The 22,329-nt window shown below is 42.2% G+C and overlaps 1 protein-coding gene across 3 annotated transcripts in view; it reads left to right on the forward strand.

Annotated features, from left to right (window-relative positions):
* The window catches only part of LOC126298579 (steroidogenic acute regulatory protein-like), a 164,096-nt gene that overhangs the window by 133,034 nt on the left and 8,733 nt on the right, over positions 1–22,329 (forward strand). For all 3 annotated transcript variants that reach the window (XM_049989950.1, XM_049989951.1, XM_049989952.1), the window contains one exon: positions 16,702–16,877. In XM_049989950.1, the coding sequence (XP_049845907.1) occupies positions 16,702–16,877 (176 nt within the window). The remainder of the gene's footprint in view (positions 1–16,701; positions 16,878–22,329) is intronic.

A 22,329-nucleotide genomic window follows, 5' to 3' on the forward strand; every position in this document is an offset into this window, starting at 1 on the left:
CATCCAATTTTCTTCTGTTTCCAGGACTTAAAGAACAGCTTCGAGGACCTCACTTTGACAATGATGAAGGAGTACAAGGAGAGGTGAAATTGTGGTTCGATCAACAAAGTCAAACATTCTATGATGACAGTATCAACAAACTGGTCTCTTGTCGGGAAAAGTGTTTTTGTTGCCTTGATGACTTTGCTGAGTAATAAATATTTGTACATAACAAATAAAGGTTATTTTAAAAAACAATAAGAGTTTTCACATAAAAAATTGAGAGGCAATACTTTTCAGCACACTCTCATAAAGATTGTATAAATTCACAATAATTGAATTTAAGAAAATTTTGAAGTAATTATGTGTGTGTTTATTATACTGCCAATTCTAGCCTCTTGATCAAACTGATTGCACTGGGTGGGGGGAAGGGGAGAGGGGGAGGGAGGTGGAGATGAGTTTAGTGCTTTGGACTTGATCTAATTGTGCAGTTTTGAGTCTGGTTAACATACCCATAATTACATTCATCTGAAGACTTCGTGCCCCATTTGTGTAGCATATACACACATTGTTTGTGGAGTGTGGTTGCTACAAGTCGTCTTCCATGTTTGGCAAGAGAGACTGAACCCATTAGGTATAGTTTTTGTCATTATTTTTAAAGGGATGTATAGCAGAATGGTCTGTTACCATTATTACTCCCATTTTCACTATAAATAAATATTACTGGGTCAAAGATTCTCTTTAGTCATCACTAGGGTTCTTAGAGATTACATGTTTGAGTATTAGCTACACATGTGTCCTCGTGTATTTGACGTTAGTGTGCAGTTATTTTGTGGAATTGATGTGCCATAGTTCCTTATCTTCTGAGATGAGGTATAATGATATGGCTAAGAGTTTGCTGTTAAAAATGAAACATATTGGAGTGGATTGAATGCAGACCATGATGATTTGTGTTGTACAGTTCAGGTGGTTATCAAGTTTTGGTGCTGTGCAATTCACTGGGCTGTAGCCAGATCTAAAGCTGAGCGACTCAGGATGTTCCATGGTGAATCACATGGTCACAGTTAACAAAGACCTAACTGCCACCACATACATTAATTGTACATATACCACCAGCAAAATATTGTGGGGAACAGAAAAAATATAGTGTCTTGTTTCTGTTAACAACATTCAGAGGTAAGCTAGGCAAGGTGATGGATCTGTATAAATAAAGTTTTTTTAGTGGTAAATATTGAGCATTAGAGGGAGTCTAGATGCACAGCCCCCCCCCCCCCCACACACACACACACAAATTCAAATAGTTAATTTTCAGTAAAACAAGTTCTATAATTGCCAATAGTGTCTGACAGTTGTTTGTTTATTATTGCTTACAGTTTTGACACCTGCCACCTGTAAACTAATGGAGATAATATTTTAACATAGCTACAGATGACGTATAAAACTGTAGTTAACATACACTTTGATTTGTTATGTAGTTTATGCATTTCTAATAATTGGTGAAATTAAAAATAAAGAAAATAAAAAATAATAAAACCTTAATTAAAATACAGAAACACTCAAATGCTTAAACAACAGTTGTTGGTCATCTACACTACCATAGCAGCATATGGCTTATGGACAGTTTCTAATCTTAACCACTATCGCACATCAGGGTTAAGGAAGTTATACTCTTCAGGAAGCCTCTGTTGGGAATTCTAATCCATGACCAATACTAACATTACTAACTTCTGTGAGATTAAGTCCCAGATTTCTCAGGACAACATGTTAAATCTCTAGAACTGGAGTTCTGAGAAACCCATAATCCCCAAACACCCACTGCATGTCAGCTCTGTGATGGTGCCGCATTGGAGATGGTGCCGTCATCCACAATCATATTGGGATCAACCAGTTGGACTTAACAGATCTGTGACACCATCCTCTCTGCTGTCTGCTCTTTCTGAGAGACCCACATAAGTCACTACAAGTTCCCATTCAGTCTGCTGGTTCTGTCCTAGCTTCCATGTTGATGGTCACATATCCACTGTGTTTGGTGATCCTCTATATTATAGAAATTAATTCTGGGATCAGTAAATACTTGGAGAGGTTCACTGCACTCACATTATTTACTGCATCATTATCATGACAAACAGATTTTCTCTTACAGTGCCATTATTTTCTAAATATTGATTAACAAGAATCTCTTGAGTCTGAGGTTGCAAGTTCGATCTTCATTAAGACTGATTTGAAAGTCTTATGTTAACAGTTGTGGCAGGAAAAAATTTAGCTGCTAATGACTGACCATGTGCATCCGGAGGCCATCAGAAAATGAGTGATCAGGAGGTGCAGAGATCAACCTTTTATGGGATGTATGTATTACACTTCACAAAATAGACAGTGTCGGCATTCAACAAATTTCAAAACAAACCATTATCTTGCACCATGAACTCTGAATGAAAAATGGCATGCCCCAGTGATTACAAAGGTTTGCACCATCAAGATCAAAGGTTTTCAGCTAGGCATATAGAACCATATTGGTGTAACAGGGTGATGAACTGATAGAACTTTGGTAGCGTGCAACCGAATGTAAAACTGTCTGTTGTGGAGCTTACTGTGGAACTGGCTATCCCTTAAGATGTGGCTGCAGATATTGCTATAATGTTTTATAGGCATGGAAAAAAACAGACATACAGAGGCTGAATTTGTCCAGTGGTTTCAGGTGGTATGAATTGCAATATCACACATTTTTCAGGAGGGATAGTTTGCTTTAAAGTAGTATGATTTGTATACACAGACAAGGAATGAAGTAAAAATAAGTTATTTAGATCAGCTATTGGCCAGAAGTAGTGCTCATACCATAGTAGTAGTTCTCTTATGCCCATTTTCCTACTCTTGCTTGCTGTGATGTAAATATTTTCTCTTGCCCTTCGAAGATCGTGCACACGACAAGGAATCATAGGGGGCAAAGCACCTCAAACTTCCCGCAGCACAATAAATAACTTTTGAGTTAGTTTACGAGTACCATTTTAATATCCAAGCTTCCTTTCATACGCATGTCGTCTTCAAATTCTGATTGGTTGGAGTTGAAAACATATCCCATACTGAAAAATGGAATAAGTTTTTTTCTCATCTACAAATTTTCAGGACCATTCTGCAGTTTGCTGTGCATTGTCAAGTTGATGCTTTGATTGAAATTTCATTATCCTAAGTCTTCCAATTCTGTAGCACTATTTGAAGTTATGTAACCATCCATAGCTTCCCTTGAAATCACTATAATCTATGTCATGCACAATTTGATGTGCAAAATGTAGTAAGTCACTACCAGGCACATCCTGTATATTGTATCGAGCATCCTTGAAAATGCGCAGTTGTAACAAGTGCGCCTTGTCCTCCATTGAATGCCCATAGTTTTTCTTATGCACTACGCAGTCATATTGAGCAGATTTATTCAATATCTGTTCATAACTGAATTTTCACTATGCTGTGGATGATTCGCTGGAAATGGAATTTGCAGTTACCTGTCAGATAAGGGTGATGAGATACATGACTCAACACCTATTTCAGTATCTTTCACATGTTAAGCACGTATCATAGTCATTGCACTCCTCGTGTATATTGTGTGCATAGTCGAGCGTATATGACACGATACGTTCCACTGACTCGTGTTTCAGAAACACTAATATTTCATCTGTCACTTCTTTCTCACTCTGTGACATCCGTTGGGCTCCTTTCTGATGAAGTGTCAATATCTGCAACTGTTGTTGTAGATATAATGCAGTGTTTGCTTTGTTTATTTTTGCCATTGTTCTGCTTTGTATGAACACCACTAGCGCTGTAGTGAGTTACTGCAGTTCCACCCCCTGTTGCCATTAGTAGCAATATTGTGGTTGCATAGTAAACAATATGTAGGGCGTCAAATGCCATGAACATCATTGGTATTTTGCAACCTTGCACTCCAGAGGTTCCTTGTAATTTCCCTCCTGGATATCTCATTTTCAAATTCACTTACCAGGTGTTGATTGTCTTTGTCTCTAACACCACCACATGGTGTACCAATGCCAGTTTTTTAAGTCTGCAAGCTTTTGTAGGTGGGGCACTCTGGTACAAATGTCGCCACATACATACACATTTGTTTGGCGTTTCTTTACCCTATGTAAATATTCAGAGTATAGTCCATGGCATGTCAGGCAGTGAATCAATCCTCTAGATGGGTTTACATGGCTCACAAGAATCCTTTCTTTGATGTTTGGAAATCTTTCATATACTGTGTGATCTACTGTGATGCTGACCTGATCTCTTTGGTACCCTGCTCTTTCCATAATTTTAGCTCTGGTTTGGTTGATATTCTCTGACCTGTAATTTCTTTCACCTAGGGAAAATGTTGTTTGTGAAGCCAGTAAAGAGAACTTGTATATCTTACATTAATATTTATTGGGCACATGCCTGGTATGACAAACAGTACCTCCATCAGTTTTGCCCCAAATCCTCCTGTTAGCCTCAGCAACACACGCCACTGCATAGGCATTAGGATTGACTTATGTCAATTATATTGCAGTTTCTGTGCCCAGATGTTGACTGCAAATCCTAGCAGTGAGGACTGCATCAGGATTGAGTTAAAGTAGTTGCAATTGGATCTTAATTACTGGTGCACAATCTTTGTAATGTGTGCATAACTTCGGCAGCTTTCTGACCTGTCTGACTGATGTGTGTGTGTGTGTGTGTGTGTGTGTGTGTGAAAGTTACACTTCTCAGTCAAATGTATACCCAGATGCTTCTGTACCTGACTGTGTCATACCAGAGCTCCCCCAGTTTTCAGAGTAGGATTCTGTGAGCAGGAGAAGCTGCATTTGATCAATAGGTAGGTAGGTAGGTAGGTAGCCTGCTGCAATTTCTGATTTATTATGTGAGCACCACTTTTGCATGTGAGCAGGCACATGACATACTTTTCTTTCCAGCCTGGCTTTGGAGTCCTCTGCTACCACGATCAGTATGTCGTCGTCATTGGCTGCTGTCCCTGATACTTGAGCATTTTCAGTCAGAGTTGTTATCAATGGCTCAAGGGTCTGTTCCCAAAAATTTGGTGTATTTATAGAGCCCTGTCTACAACCTTTTAAAATAAAAAAATAAAAAAAAACTAGATGCCATGTCTTGAGAGAAAAGGACACTTGGAAGGTACCAACTGTAGAAATTGATCGCATTCAAAATTTTGAGCCATAATTTTGATAGTACACAGTTATGACGTGAACAAATGGCTTTTAAACATATGCATACCCTGGATGTTCGCCACTTGTTCTGCCCCCCTGCAGCTGCTTAATGCCCACGTGTGAAGTACTGTACAGTGGAACGTGCAAGACATTTGTGTTCAGGTAATGTCAATGAACCAGAAACAATAGGACAGCCCTTTGAGGGCTAGTACAGAATGATGATCTAATTGCAAAGTTTAAACATTTAATTATAAGAGCTTCTGCAAGTAACAAATGGATAGCATTATTGTATGTGGTTGTTTGACTAAGGCAAATGAAAGCACATGGGGATTTCTTTATGCTATCATTTATACCTTTCAGTTCTATTGCAGCAATCATAGACATCACAAATGAAGAGCTACTAGATAGGGAGCAAAATAGTGGATTGACATTTGATGCTTCCTTATGATGATGTGGTGGTGGTGGTGGTGGTGGTGGTGGTGGTGGTGGTGGTGGTGGTGGTAAGAGGCAGCCATTTCGCCACAGTCACATTGTCATTGTTACAATGGAGCAGTGATATGAAAACAAGGAAGTACGTCATGATATTGTTAGCTGTGAAGAGAAAGTTGGCTGTGAAGATGTAATGTCATCAGATACCACTTTGCCTCCGTTGGTATGTAAAATGAGCTATCTCCTTTTGGAAAAGTGGAAAAAAATGAAGCAGAATAATCTGCATTTACATTATTGGTGGTACCATCATGTATAATGAGACGCTGTCAGTTGCTAGATGTGTTTGGCTTCCACATATTCAAGGGTTTTGTCTGCAGGTTCCTTCAAATGCAGTCTCTCCCTTAGAGGCAGATACACGTATCAACATTTTGGCTGGTTTTCTGATCCGTTTGGTATGGAAGAAACTACACCAGTGACTGGCTGGTTCACTTTAAACATGAAATGAAATATTGTTTTGACATTGGTAACATGCTTTGTTCATTATCTGAAAGTGGAAGGATTCTAATATGTAGCTGGTGTCGGAGATCTCTTTGCTTTGAACATTTCTGTGTAGCAGTTTACAAATGCAGTGTAAACAAATGAAATGAATGAGCGTGTCATTAAAGAATCAGTGTGGCATTATTTAATTATTATCATTGCTTCTGTACATTAATTTCTTTTGATTGTGAAGCTGATGCTGTTAAAGTGAAGTACATATGTAGGAGTTGAGCTATTCTTTGATGTGATTGGAGGTTAAATTTTTAAAATAATATTAAATGTCTAAATGTGCGAGGTTGACATAGTAAATACTCATATTACTTACCTCATATTCACTTAAAATAATGTGTTCTTGAACTAGATTTCAAAATATATTGGTTTGATGTGATCCCCTTCCCCCCCTTGAACATTGTACAAGCAGGGGGGTTCTAGTTGTCACTCCATTGTAGAGTACTGCACGAGTGGTCATTAGGCAGCTGCACTGGAGTGGAGCAAGTGATAAACATCTGGTGTCTGTGATGTTTAAAAGCTATATATTCAGAAAGTCATAACAGTGTATTATCTGAATTATGCCCCATATTTTTTCACTGGATCAATTGCTGGGGCTGATCTCTTGCAAATGCGTATTCTTAAAATATGAGGTCAAGTTGGTAGCGTTTCCTCATTAATGATATAGGTCACTACTTGACTGGATGTCGTGTCAGACTCCACAGTGTTCCCTTCACAGTAATATGGGAAGTTCTGGTACAAACATTGTGGGATCTGTAGTTGTCTCAGTTGGGAAGACATTGTGAGCCACCACAGATTGTCAGATGTGCCTGCAGTGTCTATTGTGGATTTTACATTAATGTGTATCATTATTATATGTGGTGAGCCCTCAGTGTAATGAGCCATGTCTCTCAGCCTATGAATGTTTGGTTCAAAGTTTCATGGATACTTGCTGCTACAGTAGCCCACAGTGTTGAGAGCACTGTCGATTGTCATCTGCGGCTCTGACTTCTGATGCTGGACTGGCTCTGGCTGAAGCCATGTAGCTTGGTGTGGGGGGAACCATTGTCTGTGTCCATGTTTTTTCTGAATTAATGTAGCTTACAGACTTACAGACTATAGGAATTCTTTCTTGTCTTAGTGATTCATTCAGTAAGCATCTGAAGAATGTAACAATTTTATTATATGTTGCTTTCAGCATTTCACTATGAATGCAGTTTGACTGGAAGCTTATACATTACTTAGCTGAGTGATAGCAGATACAATTTCTTCTTGTGCAAATGGGGCACATATACTTTCTTGCACCTCTGATGATTGTCCTCATTTACACTGTTATCTTCTGGAAAAAGCAACTTCAGCAGGTATTCAGTGGAATCTCTCCACCCTCTAATCATAGTCCAGTCTTGTTTATGCAATGTAGACAGCGTAGTTGGTGTTTATACATTCTCTGTTACTATTTTATTGCAAGTACAACATGTGTCTGTTACTGTTTACCTTTGAATATTTTGTTACCAGTGCTTTTTCTTCATAGTACCTATGAGAACTTGGTACTCAGTTTCCACCCCCTGCGGGTTCGGGGGTAAGAATAGGCTCGCGGTATTCCTGCCTGTTGTAAGAGGCGACTAAAAGGAGTCTCAACCTTTTCGGCCTTATGTGATGGTCCCCTCTCGGGTTTGACCTCCATCTTTCTAAATTGTTCCGAAGAGCAAGCCAATTGGGGAAGGGTGCCTTACATGGTGCACTGTACCTGTCGTGCATTGATACCTGTAGCCGGCTTTCTCGTCGTTGCAATGGTGTCCCGCTCGTTTTCCATCTCTTGGGCGAGGATACGTGCCTGGGTGCGATTACCACGTTGCACTGTGCAGTGTTGCTTTTAGCTGCGATGACGACCTTATACATTTTTGCACCTAAGATCCAGCACGGTAGCCAGTCCGTTGTGGTGGGGCCGCCATGTACCCTGTTGGTTGTAGCCCCTGACAACACAGGGATCGCTCTACTGATGCCTGCGCCGTTTACCCCCCATGTATGCCAAGGAGTAGATGCCCATCTCCCTGGGGCATCAGGACTCCCGGCAATGGCCATCCTGCCAAGTGGCTCTTGCTGTGGCTGGGTGGTGCCCATGGGGAGGGCCCTTTGTTGGAGTAGGTGGCATTAGGGCGGATGTCCCGCAATGAAGTGTGGTACCTCTAAGTGTTCAAGGCCTCATTTTAAAGCTAACGTTTATGACCCCAAATCGTTCCCATCCCTGGCCACACCATGGGAGGAACGAAAGGCAATGAATGACAGTGACATGTATTCGCCCAGGTATCTCGTCTGTACCAGAGCTGATGGGGAATGCTTTGTATCCGTGAAGCCTCAGTTCTTTGTAGAGCATTTGGAGGACAAGTTTGGGGAGGTGGAGGGCTTGTCTAAAATGTGCTCTGGGTCAGTTTTGATACAAACAGCATTCTCCGCCCAGTCATGCAGGTTGCCTGATTGTGATAAGTTGGGGGATGTTAACGTTACCATCACACCACATAAGAGTTTAAATATGGTCCAGGGTGTTAGTTTCCATAGGGACCTACTTTTGCAGTCTGATGACGAGCTGCGCGCCAACTTAGAGCATAGAGGTGTTCATGTTGTCCGGTGCATTCATCGGGGTCCAAGGGACAATCAGGTTGCTACCGGTGCCTTCATCTTTGCCTTCGAGGGAGATACATTACCGGAGAAGGTCAAGGTGATGGTCTACCGTTGTGACGTCAAGCCCTATATCCCTCCTCCGATTCGGTGTTTGAAGTTCTGGCAGTTCGGCCATATGTCTTCCCGCTGTACTTCCATTCTGAATCACATATCGAGATTGCGGACGCCCATCTCATCCCGATACTTCATGTGCTCTGCCTCCAATCTGTGTCAACTGTGGAGAGCATCATTCACGTTGCTCGCCAGACTGCAGGATCTTACAGAAAGAATGCAAAATCATGGAATATAAGACCCTGGACCGACTGACTTACACTGACGCTAAGCAGAAATTTGAACGGCTACATCCCGTGCGCATGATGTCATCTTATGCCTCCACTGTCACTCCTGCTCCAGCTCCTTTAGCTGCACCACAGACAGTCAGCTCTCAGTGTCAGAGGACCTCACCTGCCCCCTTGACGATGGTGGCCCCTTCTCTTGCTGTTGCTCCCACACCATCTACCTCGGGAGCAGCACCCACTAAACCACCGGGGACACCAGTCCCCACTTCAAAGCCAGAGAAGCTTAAGTCTTCTTCAGCTTCTCTCGCTCGGAGGGGATCCGTTGGGTCCCTCCCTTCCCAGGTTCCTACCAGCGGCACAGCAGACACCAACCAGTGGCTGAAGAAACCACAGGTCGCTGGTCGTTGAGCTTTGCGATCATCTTCGGTTCCGGAGACTGACACCAATAAGCCCTCTCAACAACGGCAACTGAAGGAACAGTGAGAGAAAACGACATTGAAGCCTTGTAAGACCAAGGCACCTGCGGTGGCTCCTACTCCACCACTACCTACAAGCTCTGCGTCTGAGGATGAGGTGGAGGTTCTTGCGTCTGCTGAGGACCTTGATTTCGCCGGTGCCTCAGCAATGGATAGCATTTGTGCAGGTGCTCCATCGGAGGCAGCAGGTGACCCAGCGGCGTAATCTGCCTTCCCAGTCCCATCACGCCTTTCTCGGACGTGGACAATATCTTCCTCCAGTGGAACTGCAGTGGTTTCTTCCATCATCTAGCTAAGCTCCAACAATTTATCAGCCTTCACCCTTTCTTCTGCATCGCTCTTCAGGAAACTTGGTTTCCAGCAATGCGAACCCCCACCCTCCGTGTCTATCGGGGTTATTATAAGAACCGAACAGCTTATGAAAGGGTGTCTGGTGGCATCTGCATCTATGTCCTTAACTCTCTTCACAGCGAGTCTGTCCCTCTACAAACAGCTTTAGAGGCTGTCGCTGTTCGGGTGTGAACTCCACAGGCTATTACTGTCTGCAGTCTTTACCTTTCACTGGACGGTGATGTCGCACAGCATGAGCTGGCTGTGCTGCTAGCCCTTTCTTGTTACTGGGCGGCTTCAACGCCCATAACCCTCTGTGGGGTTGGTCAGTGGCAACAGGTAGAGGCGCCACCATTGAGCATTTATTGGCACAGCTCGATTTTTCGCTTTTAAATGATGGTTCCTTCACACTCTTCAGCGTGGCACATGGCACGTACTCCGCCATTGACCTTTCGATCTGTAGCCCTCGCCTCTTACCATCTGTCCAATGGAGTGTGCATGTCGACCTGTGTGGTAGTGACCATTTTCCAATCTTTCTGTCACTGCCACGGCGTCACTCTTCTGGGCGCCCCAGCAGATGGGCTATGAATAAGGCTGACTGGGACTTGTCTCCTCCATTGCCACTATTGAGCCTCTCTCTAATGACTACATTGATGTGGTGGTTCACTCAGTCACCACCAGCATCGTTACTGCCGCAGGATCTGCCATTCCCAGTTCTTCTGGGTCCCCTCGGCGGCGGACTGTGCCTTGGTGGTCACCTGAGATCGCTGAGGCGATTAAAGATCGCCGGCGGGCGCTACAGCGTCACAAGCGACATCCCTGCATTGAACACCTCATCACCTTCAAACGGCTGCATGCGCGGGCCCGCCGCCTTATCCACCAAAGCAAGCAGGAGTACTGGGAGTGGTATGTGTCCACCATTGGCCTCCATGTCACTCCATCGCAGGTCTGGGCCAAGATCCGACGCCTCTATGGCTATCAGACCCCTGTCAGCGTCCCTGCGCTCTCACTGAATGGAGCAGTTTGGACAGACTCCGACGAAATTGCCAACAGCTTGGCAGAACATTTTGCTCTTAGTTCCGCTTCTTTCAATTACCCGCTGGCCTTCCGCTCCATTAAAGAGCGGATAGAATGTCGGAGCCTTTCTTTTCGCACCCACCATTCTGAATCCTACAATGCTCCATTCAGTGAGTGGGAATTTCACAGTGCCCTTGCCGCTTGCCCTGATACCGCTCCTGGGCCAGATCGCATTCACTGTCAGATGCTGAAACACCTTTCAGTGGACTGCAAGCAACGCTTCCTCGACCTTTACAACCGTCTCTGGGTCGAGGGTGAGTTTCCGTCGCAATGGCGGGAAAGCATTGTCATCCCCATTTTGAAACCGGGCAAGAGCCCTTTGGAGGTGGACAGCTACCGCCCGATTAGCCTCACCAACATTCTTTGCAAGCTTCTCGAACGGATGGTGAGCCGGCGCTTGAATTGGGTACTGGAGTCTCGGGGCCTTGTGGCTCTGTCTCAGGATGGGTTTCGTAAAGGCCACTCCGCCACGGACAATCTGGTGAGTCTGGAGTCGGCCATCCGTACTGCCTTTGCCCGCCGTCAACATCTGGTCGCTGTCTTTTTCGACATGCAGAAGGCGTACGATACGACATGGCGTCATCACATACTTTCTGCGCTTCATGGATGGGTCTTCGAGGCCCTCTGCCGATCTTTATCTGAAATTTTCTGTCTTTTCGTACCTTCCGGGTGGCCATCGCGGCCTCTCATAGTTCCTCCCGAGTCCAGGAGAACGGGGTACCACAGGGATCTGTCCTCAGTGTCTGCCTGTTTTTAATCGCAATAAATGGGCTCGCTGCAAGGGTGGGAAATTCTGTCTCTGCTTCCCTGTATGCTGACGACTTCTGCCTTTACTACAGCTCTACTGGCATTGCAGCTGTTGAACGTCAGCTACAGGGCGCTATCCGCAAGGCGCAGTCTTGGGCTGTTGCTCATGGGTTCCAGTTTTCGGCAGCCAAGACCTGCGTTATGCATTTCTGCCGGCGACATACTGTCCATCCGGAGCCGCGGCTTTATCTTGACGGCGAACTTCTTTCAGTGGTGGAATCACACAGGTTTTTGGGGGTGGTTTTCGATGCCTGGTTGACTTGGCTGCCTCATGTCCGGCAGCTTAAACAGGCGTATTGGCAGCATCTAAGTGCTCTGAGATGCTTGAGCCACACCCGCTGAGATGCCGACCGATCTACCCTGTTACGGCTCTACCAGGTGTTCATCCAGTCTCGTCTGGATTATGGGAGCCTGGCTTATGGCTCAGCATTCCCATCTGTGCTGCGGGTACTGTACCCAATCCTACACAGCAGAATACGCCTTGCCACTGGTCTCCTGTTTCCGCAATCAGTCGTCCATCTGCCAGAACGTTGGATCCGGTCAGGTTGTACAATCGCGGTCCGCGTCAAAGAGCTTCTCTCCGGGCTTAGGGTTTTCACTGTTCCACCTCCTTTTCGGGGCACCTTGCGTACACCCCCATGGTGTGTTCCTCGCCTTTGCCTTTGGCTCGACTTGGCACAGGGCCCGAAGGACTCAGTCCCTCCAGAGGCCTTCCGCCACCACTTTTATTCCATTCTGGCCACGTATCAAGGCTCTGGCATTGTTTACACTGACGGCTTGTTGGTTGCTGGTCGTGTCGGTTATGCGGTAACTCTAGGGGTCCATTACGAACAACGTTCCTTGCCGGCTGGCTGCAGCATTTACACTGCTGAGCTGATTGCTATCTTTAGAGTCCTAGAGTTTATCCGCTCCTGCTCAGGTGAGTCCTTCGTTATCTGTAGTGATTCCCTGAGCGGTTTACGAGCTCTAGTCCAGTGTTTCCCTCGTTCTCGTCTGGTGATGGCTATCCAGGTGTCCCTGCATACTCTTGCACATTGCGGCCGCTCTGTGGTCTTTGTATAGACCCCCGGTCATGTTGGGATACCTGGCAATGAACATGTCGACCGCCTGGCGAAAGAGGCCACCCGTAAACCATCTCTGGACGTTGGCCTTCCGGAGACTGATTTCAGGGCAGCCTTATGCCGCAAAGTTTTTGCACTATGGGGCGATGAATTCCGCGAACTGACCACATCTAATAAACTCTGTGCTGTCAAGGAGACGACAGCTGTGTGGCAGTCATCCCTGTGAGCCACTCGTAGGGACTCTGTAGTCCTATGCCGGCTCCGCATTGGCCACTCCCGGCTGACACCTAGTTATTTACTGCGCCGGGAGGACCCTCCTCTATGTCGCTGCGGGGCGGCTTTGACAGTGGCCCACATTTTGTTGGCGTGCCCCCTTTTAGCTGTGGTCAGGCAGACATTTGCACTGCCTGATACGCTCCCTGCCCTTTTAAGTGACGACAATGCTATGTCTAGCTTAGTTTTACGTTTTATTTGAGCAGGGGTTTTTTATCATTTAATCTGAGTGTTTGTTTTTATGTTGATTCTGGCTTTTGGCCTCCGATTTTAAACTGAGTTTTTAATGTGTTCTCGGTGGTTGGCTTTTCAATTTTTTCTCTATGGTCGGCCAACCACCGTCACACTCGGTGTGATTTTAATTTTTTTTGTCTGTTCTCTGTCGGAGTCTTTCTCTCCATGAACTAAAGCTTTGTGATAAAAGTTTGCACAGTGAACACATTTGTTTCAAATTTGCAAGCTATGCACCCCATGGTTTACCACAGCGTCTAACCATTTTCTGTACTAGAACAGCCACTTTTTGTGCATTTTTCTGTGTAGTCTGTACTGTAATCAGCACATTCTGGTGTTTGAAGGTCAATATTTGCATTTATTTTTTTCTAGTAACCCTTTTTAAAATTCTATTGAAGATGTTTGTTTTCCTGTCCTGTATTCCTTCTTTGTAAACCAGGATCCAAAATATCTATCATAATGGCATTGTGGTCTCTTCCACTAGCATGCTGGATGTCTCCAAGAGCTGCAGACTGATTTGCCAAGGTGATGTCAAAATTTGTTGCGATACCAGCACTGTTTTCATTTGTGGCTTGACAGCCCAACCTGTACAACCCATGGATGCTTAACATTGACTGCTTCCTGCAATTGTATACCACACTCATCTGTTACATGACTGAGACACAGTGTGGGTTTTGCATTATTGTGTATCGTAATTATATGTGGTGAGCCCTCAGCGTAATGAGCCATGTCTCTCAGCCTATGAATGTTTGGTCCAAAGCTTCATGGATATTGCATGTAAATACTTATTAGTGTTAGTTTACTAAGTGAGAACTTTAGATTTACAGATGCAGCATGTGTGTTACAAAGTTGGGATATTTTTGTTACTTGATCAAATTTTTGAAAAAAATACTGTCACTGCTTTTGTCATTATGTTAACTGGAAACATTAATCTTACTGTGCTTTAATATGGTTCTGGAATTTAAGTTTCAATTATCAATATCTGTCTCCCCATTTTCCACTAATTTACGTATTTCAGTTATTACTTTTGAACAATATACAACATTTATTTGTTACAACCACACATGTCAAGGATGTCTAATAGACACACAACTTTTTAGTGAACATTGAGGGAGGAGTCAGAGTAGATGGGACCATAAGCTTTGACACAGTGTCTGTAAGTTTGTTCTAGATGAAGAACCTCTTTTCTCCTAGTGAAAACTGACCTCAGGGGGTCACACAGTTCTCATACATTAATTGGTAGATTGCCCACTTTCAATGGAATTTGGTCATTTTTATGTAAATTGAAGGTGGAGAGTTGAAAGGAAAAGAAAGGGAAGGAATTAATGATATCTGCTGCATTTGGACTTTATGCAGAGTCAACGACGCTGAGTAAAAAGTCTGCCGGACCAGGATTTGAACCCGAGATCTCCTGCACTAGACAGTTGCATTAACCACTGTGACACCCAGACACAGTGTTTATCAAAATTACATGGACTATCTCAATGCACCCCTTGGCTGACCCACATTCCCACCTTACGCCGCCTATCCACCGTTCCTGTACATGTCTCCCATGCTACTTTGAGATTCCCACAGAAGGTTGAATGTGATTGTACATTCTCACTGATGGTGGTGGGTGGTAATGCGGGTCGGCCAAGGGGCTTACTGAGATAGTTCACATATTTGCGATAAACGCTGTGTCTGGGTGACACAGTGGTTAATGCAACTGCCTAGTAAGTAGGAGATCTGGCACATATTTTCACTCGGCGTTGCTGACACGTCATAAAGTCCCAATGCAGCTGACATCAATAATTCCTTCCCTTCCCTTTCCTTCTCTTCCCTTCCCTTTCCTTCTCTTCCCTTCCCTTCCCTTCCCTTTCCTTCTCTTCCCTTCCCTTTCCTTCTCTTCCCTTCCCTTCCCTTTCCTTCCCTTCCCTTTCCTTCCCTTCCCCCTTCCCCCTTCCCCCTTCCCCCTTCCCCCTTCCCCCTTCCCCCTTCCCCCTTCCCCCTTCCCTCTTCCCCCTTCCCCCTTCCCCCTTTTCCTTTTCCTTTTCCTTTTCCTTCTCTTCCCTCCTCCCCACCCCTTCCCCCCTTTTAGGTGGTTTCTCACATCCCACTAGGTGAATACCTGGCTTGTTCTCATGTTATGCCTCAAGATACATACTGCACAGACGTTTAGAACATTTTTTTTGCACTTGCACACAGAATTTACTCTACGCGCAGGAAGACTGGGTATATTGCTTCTGTCCTGGAGGTGGGAGGGCTGGGGAGGGGGTGGTGAATAGGAGACTGATGACCTCAGCTGTTGGATATCCTTAAACACTCAATCAGAATCAGAATCGGAATCAGAATCTGGAATAGCTTAGCAAAGGTTAGATTTCAGGACACAGGCAGCAATCCTGGCTGTATCTGTTGCATCACTACAGAATTCACCCACATGCCACTGTGCAAAACTCACTTTACTGACCACAGTAAGTGAACAATAAATCTCAAATACCACAGGAATTACCTACAGCCGATCACAGCATGTATACAGTCACATGACTACCAACAAGCTGAAAATCAAAGAAACTGGCCAATTACAATAAAGAGAAGTGCATGGTGCAACCTAGCAAGATATTCCAAGCCCGTGTTTATGAAGATGTGGGATATGGTCACATAAATATTCGTTCCTCCCCAAGTGAGGATCTTTCAGAATGAGAAATGATACTGAGTGTCTCCTCTAAGTTCAGTTAACAATGCCATGTACTTTGTACTTCAGATGAAGAAAGGTACCCTAAACCACATACATACATAAGTACCCATAAAGTACAAGTTTGTCTCACACAAAGTTATCAGAAAGCCCTAGTCTTTTCAAAACTGATAAAATCGCCTTTTTTACTCATCAGCCTCCAACAGAAAGAGAACTGATCATGATGATAAAACAGTTGACAGCACAACCTGCTGAACAGGACCTACAACATAAAATCTAGAGATTGGCACCTCTGAAGTAACAGTCTCTCAGTTTAAATGAAGAGAACAAAGTGCAAACTGCTTCATTCTCCTTCCTGTGATCTCAGTGTCCTTGACTGAATTCAAAAACTGTTAAAAACACCTTGTATCGTATTACCTACACACCTGAGTAATAATTGACACTTAAAATTCCAGTGATGGGCAATGTAAAAAGACAAAGTGCTTCATTAATTATCAATTTTCACAGTGCCATTCTTTTCTACTGATTCCAAAAGCATTTCTTGCTACTACATGTGAGCTAAGAGTCATTATGTCAGAAGTGTTGTAGAATGCACAAAGTTATTTGCCATTTTTGATAAAATGCATTGCTATAAATTAGTCACTTTTATGTGTTTGAATATTCATTATTCTTTTGTGTACAAAATTACTTCTGATGTTCTGTCAGGTCATTGATGAGCGCACAGATGTTATCTACCAGGTTGTCGCTGACGGTGCTGGTGGTGTCTTTTCTAGTCGTGATTTTGTACTTCTGCGCAACTGGAACATGAAGAATGGTTGTTATGTTGTAGCTAGTGCCTCCATCACACATCCCAGTATCCCAAAACACAATAAATATATAAGGTTTGTAAATTTAAGTTTCCTTCATATATTATATAGAGCATGCTGTAGAGCAGGCAGTCAACCTTTTTACCTACCACCCACATTTGCATCTTTGTTAGTGGTAAAATTTTGTAACCATCCGCCAGTTCAACAGTAATAGTGGTTTATAAAGTTGGGAAGTAACTTTATAAAATTTCTAAAGCAGAGTTGTGGCAAGGTAAAGTATATAATAATAATTACTTACAAAATACTTCATGTCCAAATTTTATGAAAACCTAATGAAAATGGTTTAAAAACTCATACTTCATACCACCCACCATGAAAGCAGGAACAGCCACTAGTGGGTGGTAGGGACCAGGTTGACTACCACTGCTGTAGAGTATTTCATGTAAAGTTATGAAAACACTACGCTTTTCTATATGTGTGGATATTTAACATTCAAATTTGAGCTTTTTAATTCTGCTGTGATTTACCTGCTGCTAAAGTTACCCCAACTGGTTTAAAGTAACAATTTTTTCTGCCTTCAGCTAAAGTTCCCAGCTGCTAGATTATTTGCCGATAATTTTTTCCTGTGTTTCAGACTAGGTCATCTTTCCTTTTCTTTCATTCAGCTATTGTCTTAACTAATTGGCTGTGCCTAAATTTATACCCAAGAGATTTACTATCATATCAGGTGATTTTGTCTTTTAAAGCAGCTCGTCCTGTTTGGAAATACTGCACCAAATTTTACTTTGCATAAAATACTTTTTTTATGCTCCTGTTGTGTCTTTGCATAGAAAAATTGCTCCCTGATTGTGTTTTACGAGTTTGTCCATCTGACTACAAAATTTATTTTGCATGAAGTTTGAACACAATGTAAGAGATTCAGTACCTCCTGTCATTTTGTCCTGAAATCTGTCATAATTCCTTCTCTCTGTGTTAAGATTATGTGCTTTGTGTCTCTGATTGTTACTTACTCAGATGGGTATCTCCATTGATTTAACTGTTTATTCACAAATCTCATGGTGATGGAGGAGCTTCGTAACAGTTTTTGACTGTGCTACATATGCGTTAATATATCAGTGTTAACAGTCTCCACTTGGAGGAAGCTATTGGATGTGTGTCTGCTTTTTAACCCTGTGAATGAAAACTTGAAGAGTGAAGTCAATTCATTTTCTAAAAAAAAAATCAGGCTTGCTATATATCTCTGGAACCCTTAGAAAACACTCATTGTTGGATTTCATTTGGTGCTACACCTAGCTGTCCTGCCTATATTTATTTTATTGAAATTAAATTCTTCCTTGATTTGGTTAATTTCTTATATTCCACTCCCCCCCTTTATTTTTTGAGTTATACATTACCACCTACAGTATCATGTGGGTATTAGTCTCTCTCTCTCTCTCTCTCTCTCTCTCTCTCTCTCTCTCTCTCTCTCTCTCAGAGCTTCTTCTTCTTCTTCTTCTTCTTCTTCTTCCTCTTCTTTTAAAAAAGAGCTGCCTTTAACTTGAAGGTTGGTTAGAACGCTGCAGTGCTTCTCTAGGCATGGTCTTATTGGACGTCCTGTGCCCTTGCCTGCCTCTCACCTTTGAACTAATTTCTGCAAGCCAGTTATATTACAAGGAAAATCAAATTAGTTCTTGCACTAATATTGCTGTTATTTATGTAGTTTTTGTGATTGCTTGGCTGCTTTTATGGTGCAATCAGTTCATCTCACAGGAAATGGTATCTTTACAAGCCACACAACTGATTTGAATACTTGATGCCATCTCATACTATTTGGGTCAGGGTAATACCAGGGGTATAAGGATATTCTCACTCAGTGGTGACGGTTCAATCCCGCGTCCGGCCATCCTGATTTAGGTTTTCCGTGATTTCCCTAGATCACTTCAGGCAAATGCCGGGATGATTCCTTTGAAAGGGCATGGCCAATTTCTTTCCCCTTCCTTCCCTAATTCGAGCTTGTGCTCCGTCTCTAATGACCTTGTTTTTACTCAAGCCATTGCATACAGTATGAATGTGTTTTACAACACTGCTGTTCTTGTATTGAGCATCTACTCCACAATTATCCTCACTAGAAGGTACAAGCTGTGAACCTGTCAGGTTTTGCATCATGTGTTATCTTTTGTGCTTGGTTTCTATACCAGTGTGTGGATGTTACCACTTTTCCAAAGTGAACTATTTTCGCCAGCAAAATATGGTCTGCTAAGGAAGCTTTTTCCACTCTCGTAGGGTGATTTACAGTTTATCATGGAGTTTGATAATGCTGGTGCAAATCAACATTTTTAACATTACGGAATGTGTAAGAAATTATAAGTGAAGGAAAAAATCCTAGGACCAGCTTGGCATTGAATACCAGACCTTTGATTTTATAGTCTGATACTTGCCCACTGAGCCACCAAACGACACTTTCCATCTTTGAGTGAAGGGATTTCCCATCCTACATGTCATTCTCTTTTGCCTCTTTCTACCTGTGCTAAGCTATATTCTTCAGCTCTCACATCAGATATAGTGTTTATTTTGTGTTTATAAACTCTGAACTTGTCATTAGTCTGCTATGTTTTGCTGTGAACTACCATATACCTGTTTTCATCTTGTCCTATATGTCAAATTTCCTGCAATTTGATGTGTGTGTGCGTGTGCGTGCACGGGCACACATGTGTTTCACTTTTGGCAGATATTTGCAATTTCTTTTTTGCAGTGTGTAGCTGGAGTCAGCCCAAACAAATGCTGCTCATCAGATCTTTCATGCAATGCCCACCATTGCTGGAAAGCATCCATTTGTTTCCCATTACAAATGAAATGGTTTTTAAAGTGGAATTTTAGATGCCCATTCAACAGAGTGATTCCAGATTATTCTAGTGCAATATTCCTTTTATCAATGTGTGTTAATAGGGACAGAATAACCAGTACATCAACAGTGACAGCACCGCCCTGGCCCGTGCTGACTGTTACTGCCATGTGGGAGTGCTGCTCAGTGACTGCTGGAGTATTGATTACTCTTTGTGATTTGCTGTTTCTGTTAATACATATTGATAAAATTAATAATGTACCAGATTAATTTGAGAACACACTATCAAATGGCATATAAAATTCCACTTTACTACTACTACTACTACTACTACTACTACTACTATTACCACCACCACCACCACCACCACCACCACCACCACAGAGAGAGAAAAGTAATACATATAAAACAAATGCTAAATAACAAGGTAAATAAGGGAACTCAGATGCTTTTAGATTAATATGGGGAATCTTTGGGTGACCAGCCACTCTACAGATTCTATTTGACACACATTCGAACAACTGTACTAGTGAGTTTATTGGCCAATAAACACTGATACCTGACGTACACAATGTGTGGAGATCGTCCAAATACTTTTGAAATCCACTGAACGTACAGCATTTGAAATGAGATACATTTATTTAGGCGTCACTCACACCACAATTAAATGAACACATCAATAAAAAAAGACAAAGGGGCAAATTTTGAAAACTAAAACATGATTTGGTCATTGACATAATTAAGATTAAATGATTAAAAAAAACCTCAATAACAGACATACTAAGTTGGTTTTTCAGCACTAACAACATAACGGATTTATGAAAATGGGTGAAAAACACAGTTGATAAGGAAACCAAACCACCACCAATAAAATGAGTGAGCATTAATGTCTGTGTGTTGCAAAGTGTGGAATAATTTTCAAGGAATATATTCAGGTTGGCGAGTTGTCTGTAAAACCTGGAAATTTTGAGGGAAGCTTAATTTGCTGGAAAAGTCAGGAAAATATCTGTAAATCTTGTGAGAGATTCAGGGAAGTTAAATTGTTTGTTCCCAGAAAGAAGTGTTCAGAGTCATTTTGTTAAAAATCAGTCTGTTTCTGTTTTGGAAGTATTCAGTTCTGGAGTTGAATAAGGAAGGGCGGAGGAAGTCACTGAATTGTTATAATGTTTGTTGCTCGATCATGGTTATCTGTAGTGGACTTGCTGATCTCGGAAATCTTCATTATTGTCCATGATTTCCTGGGCTCCAGGTGTATTATGCACTGCATGATTGTAATTGTGATGGAGCATGCGCATTAGTTTCTGCTGTATATTAATTCACGATTTGCAAAGAGGCAAAGGTAAGTTTTTAAATTTTATAAAAGATATAATTATGAGTCTGTATTTGTACACACATTTTTTGTAGGCCAGCATTGTAAATTCAGAATGTTTATTTTTTACTAATTTCAGTGCAAACTAGCATGTTGCCAACTTTCTCTCAGTGTGAGTAGAATCTGATTAGAAATATGATGTATTGTCACTATTAAAATCTGTTGATATTGCATTCCAGTGACAACGTTGCAGAATGAGCCACAGTGAGGATTTCTCTGATATCTTGTTCTCATAGTTTCATATACTTGGTTTATTGCACAAAGAGACAACATGGAACAAAATGGAATTATAGAATTGATGATAAAACTGTAAACCCTAGCTGAACTTGGAGTAATCATTAAATAACATGGCAACTTAAAAAAAAATGTATACATATTTTGCTAATGAAAAATAGTAAACTAAATTATGCCCTCACTTAAAAGGAAACTTGGTTCAGGGAAATCTGGAATTTAAACCTGGAAAGCTCAGGCCTAATTTTTGAGGAAACAGATTTATCACTCTGATATCACACTGAAAGACAAATACGGAGCATAAAAATTGTAACAAACATGTTTTTTTGGTGATAAGTGTGTTGGTAACAAACATACTGGTTATAATGACAACATGGGCAAGTAGACAGCATGCCAAGGTGTAGGTGACTGCTAAAGAGACAAAGGGTATGCTTTAAGTGAAGTGAAAGCAAATTTTAGCAGCAATAAAATCAAACACTTTTAAATTTCAAGCAAATGATATTATATGCAAAACTGTTTAGCTTATTGGACTACTTTGTGGTAGTTGCTCTGATGACAATTGATTTATTCGTTTTCTTCTGTGACAAACTTCGTGGAGATACTATACTCCAGATTACAATTAAACATTACTTCTTTGATGGTATAGATCTGGGAAAACATGAAAACTTGCTATTTTTTGGTGTAGAGTACTACCTAACACTGTTGCTGACAATGTGAGAATGTAACAGTCACAGTCCCATTGCTTCTGAAACATTTTAAACACATTCGTTCACTGTTTTCCAAGTTGTAGCACACCTCTTACTCTGTCCCTACCTGAAGTGAAAAGCAATACACAGATATAGGTCAAGCTTGCCATCAAGTAGAAAATTTCACACAGTATAGATTTTGGCTGCAAGGAATACATAATTTAACCACACTTATCTGCCTTGTCCTGTATTGCAGAAAATTATAATTAAGTTGCAGCCTGGTGTCAGTAGTGCTTAAGTGCAGTATAAAACTTGAAACTATGTTTTTGGTGGCCTTCAACATCTAAAATTTGGTATAAAAGGGCATATATTGTAGTTTTTGTGGTTGCTAGAGCTCGAGTCTCGCATACTTTACTGTTT

This window comes from Schistocerca gregaria, chromosome X (genome assembly GCF_023897955.1).
Source record: "Schistocerca gregaria isolate iqSchGreg1 chromosome X, iqSchGreg1.2, whole genome shotgun sequence".
NCBI classification, from domain to species: domain Eukaryota; kingdom Metazoa; phylum Arthropoda; class Insecta; order Orthoptera; family Acrididae; genus Schistocerca; species Schistocerca gregaria.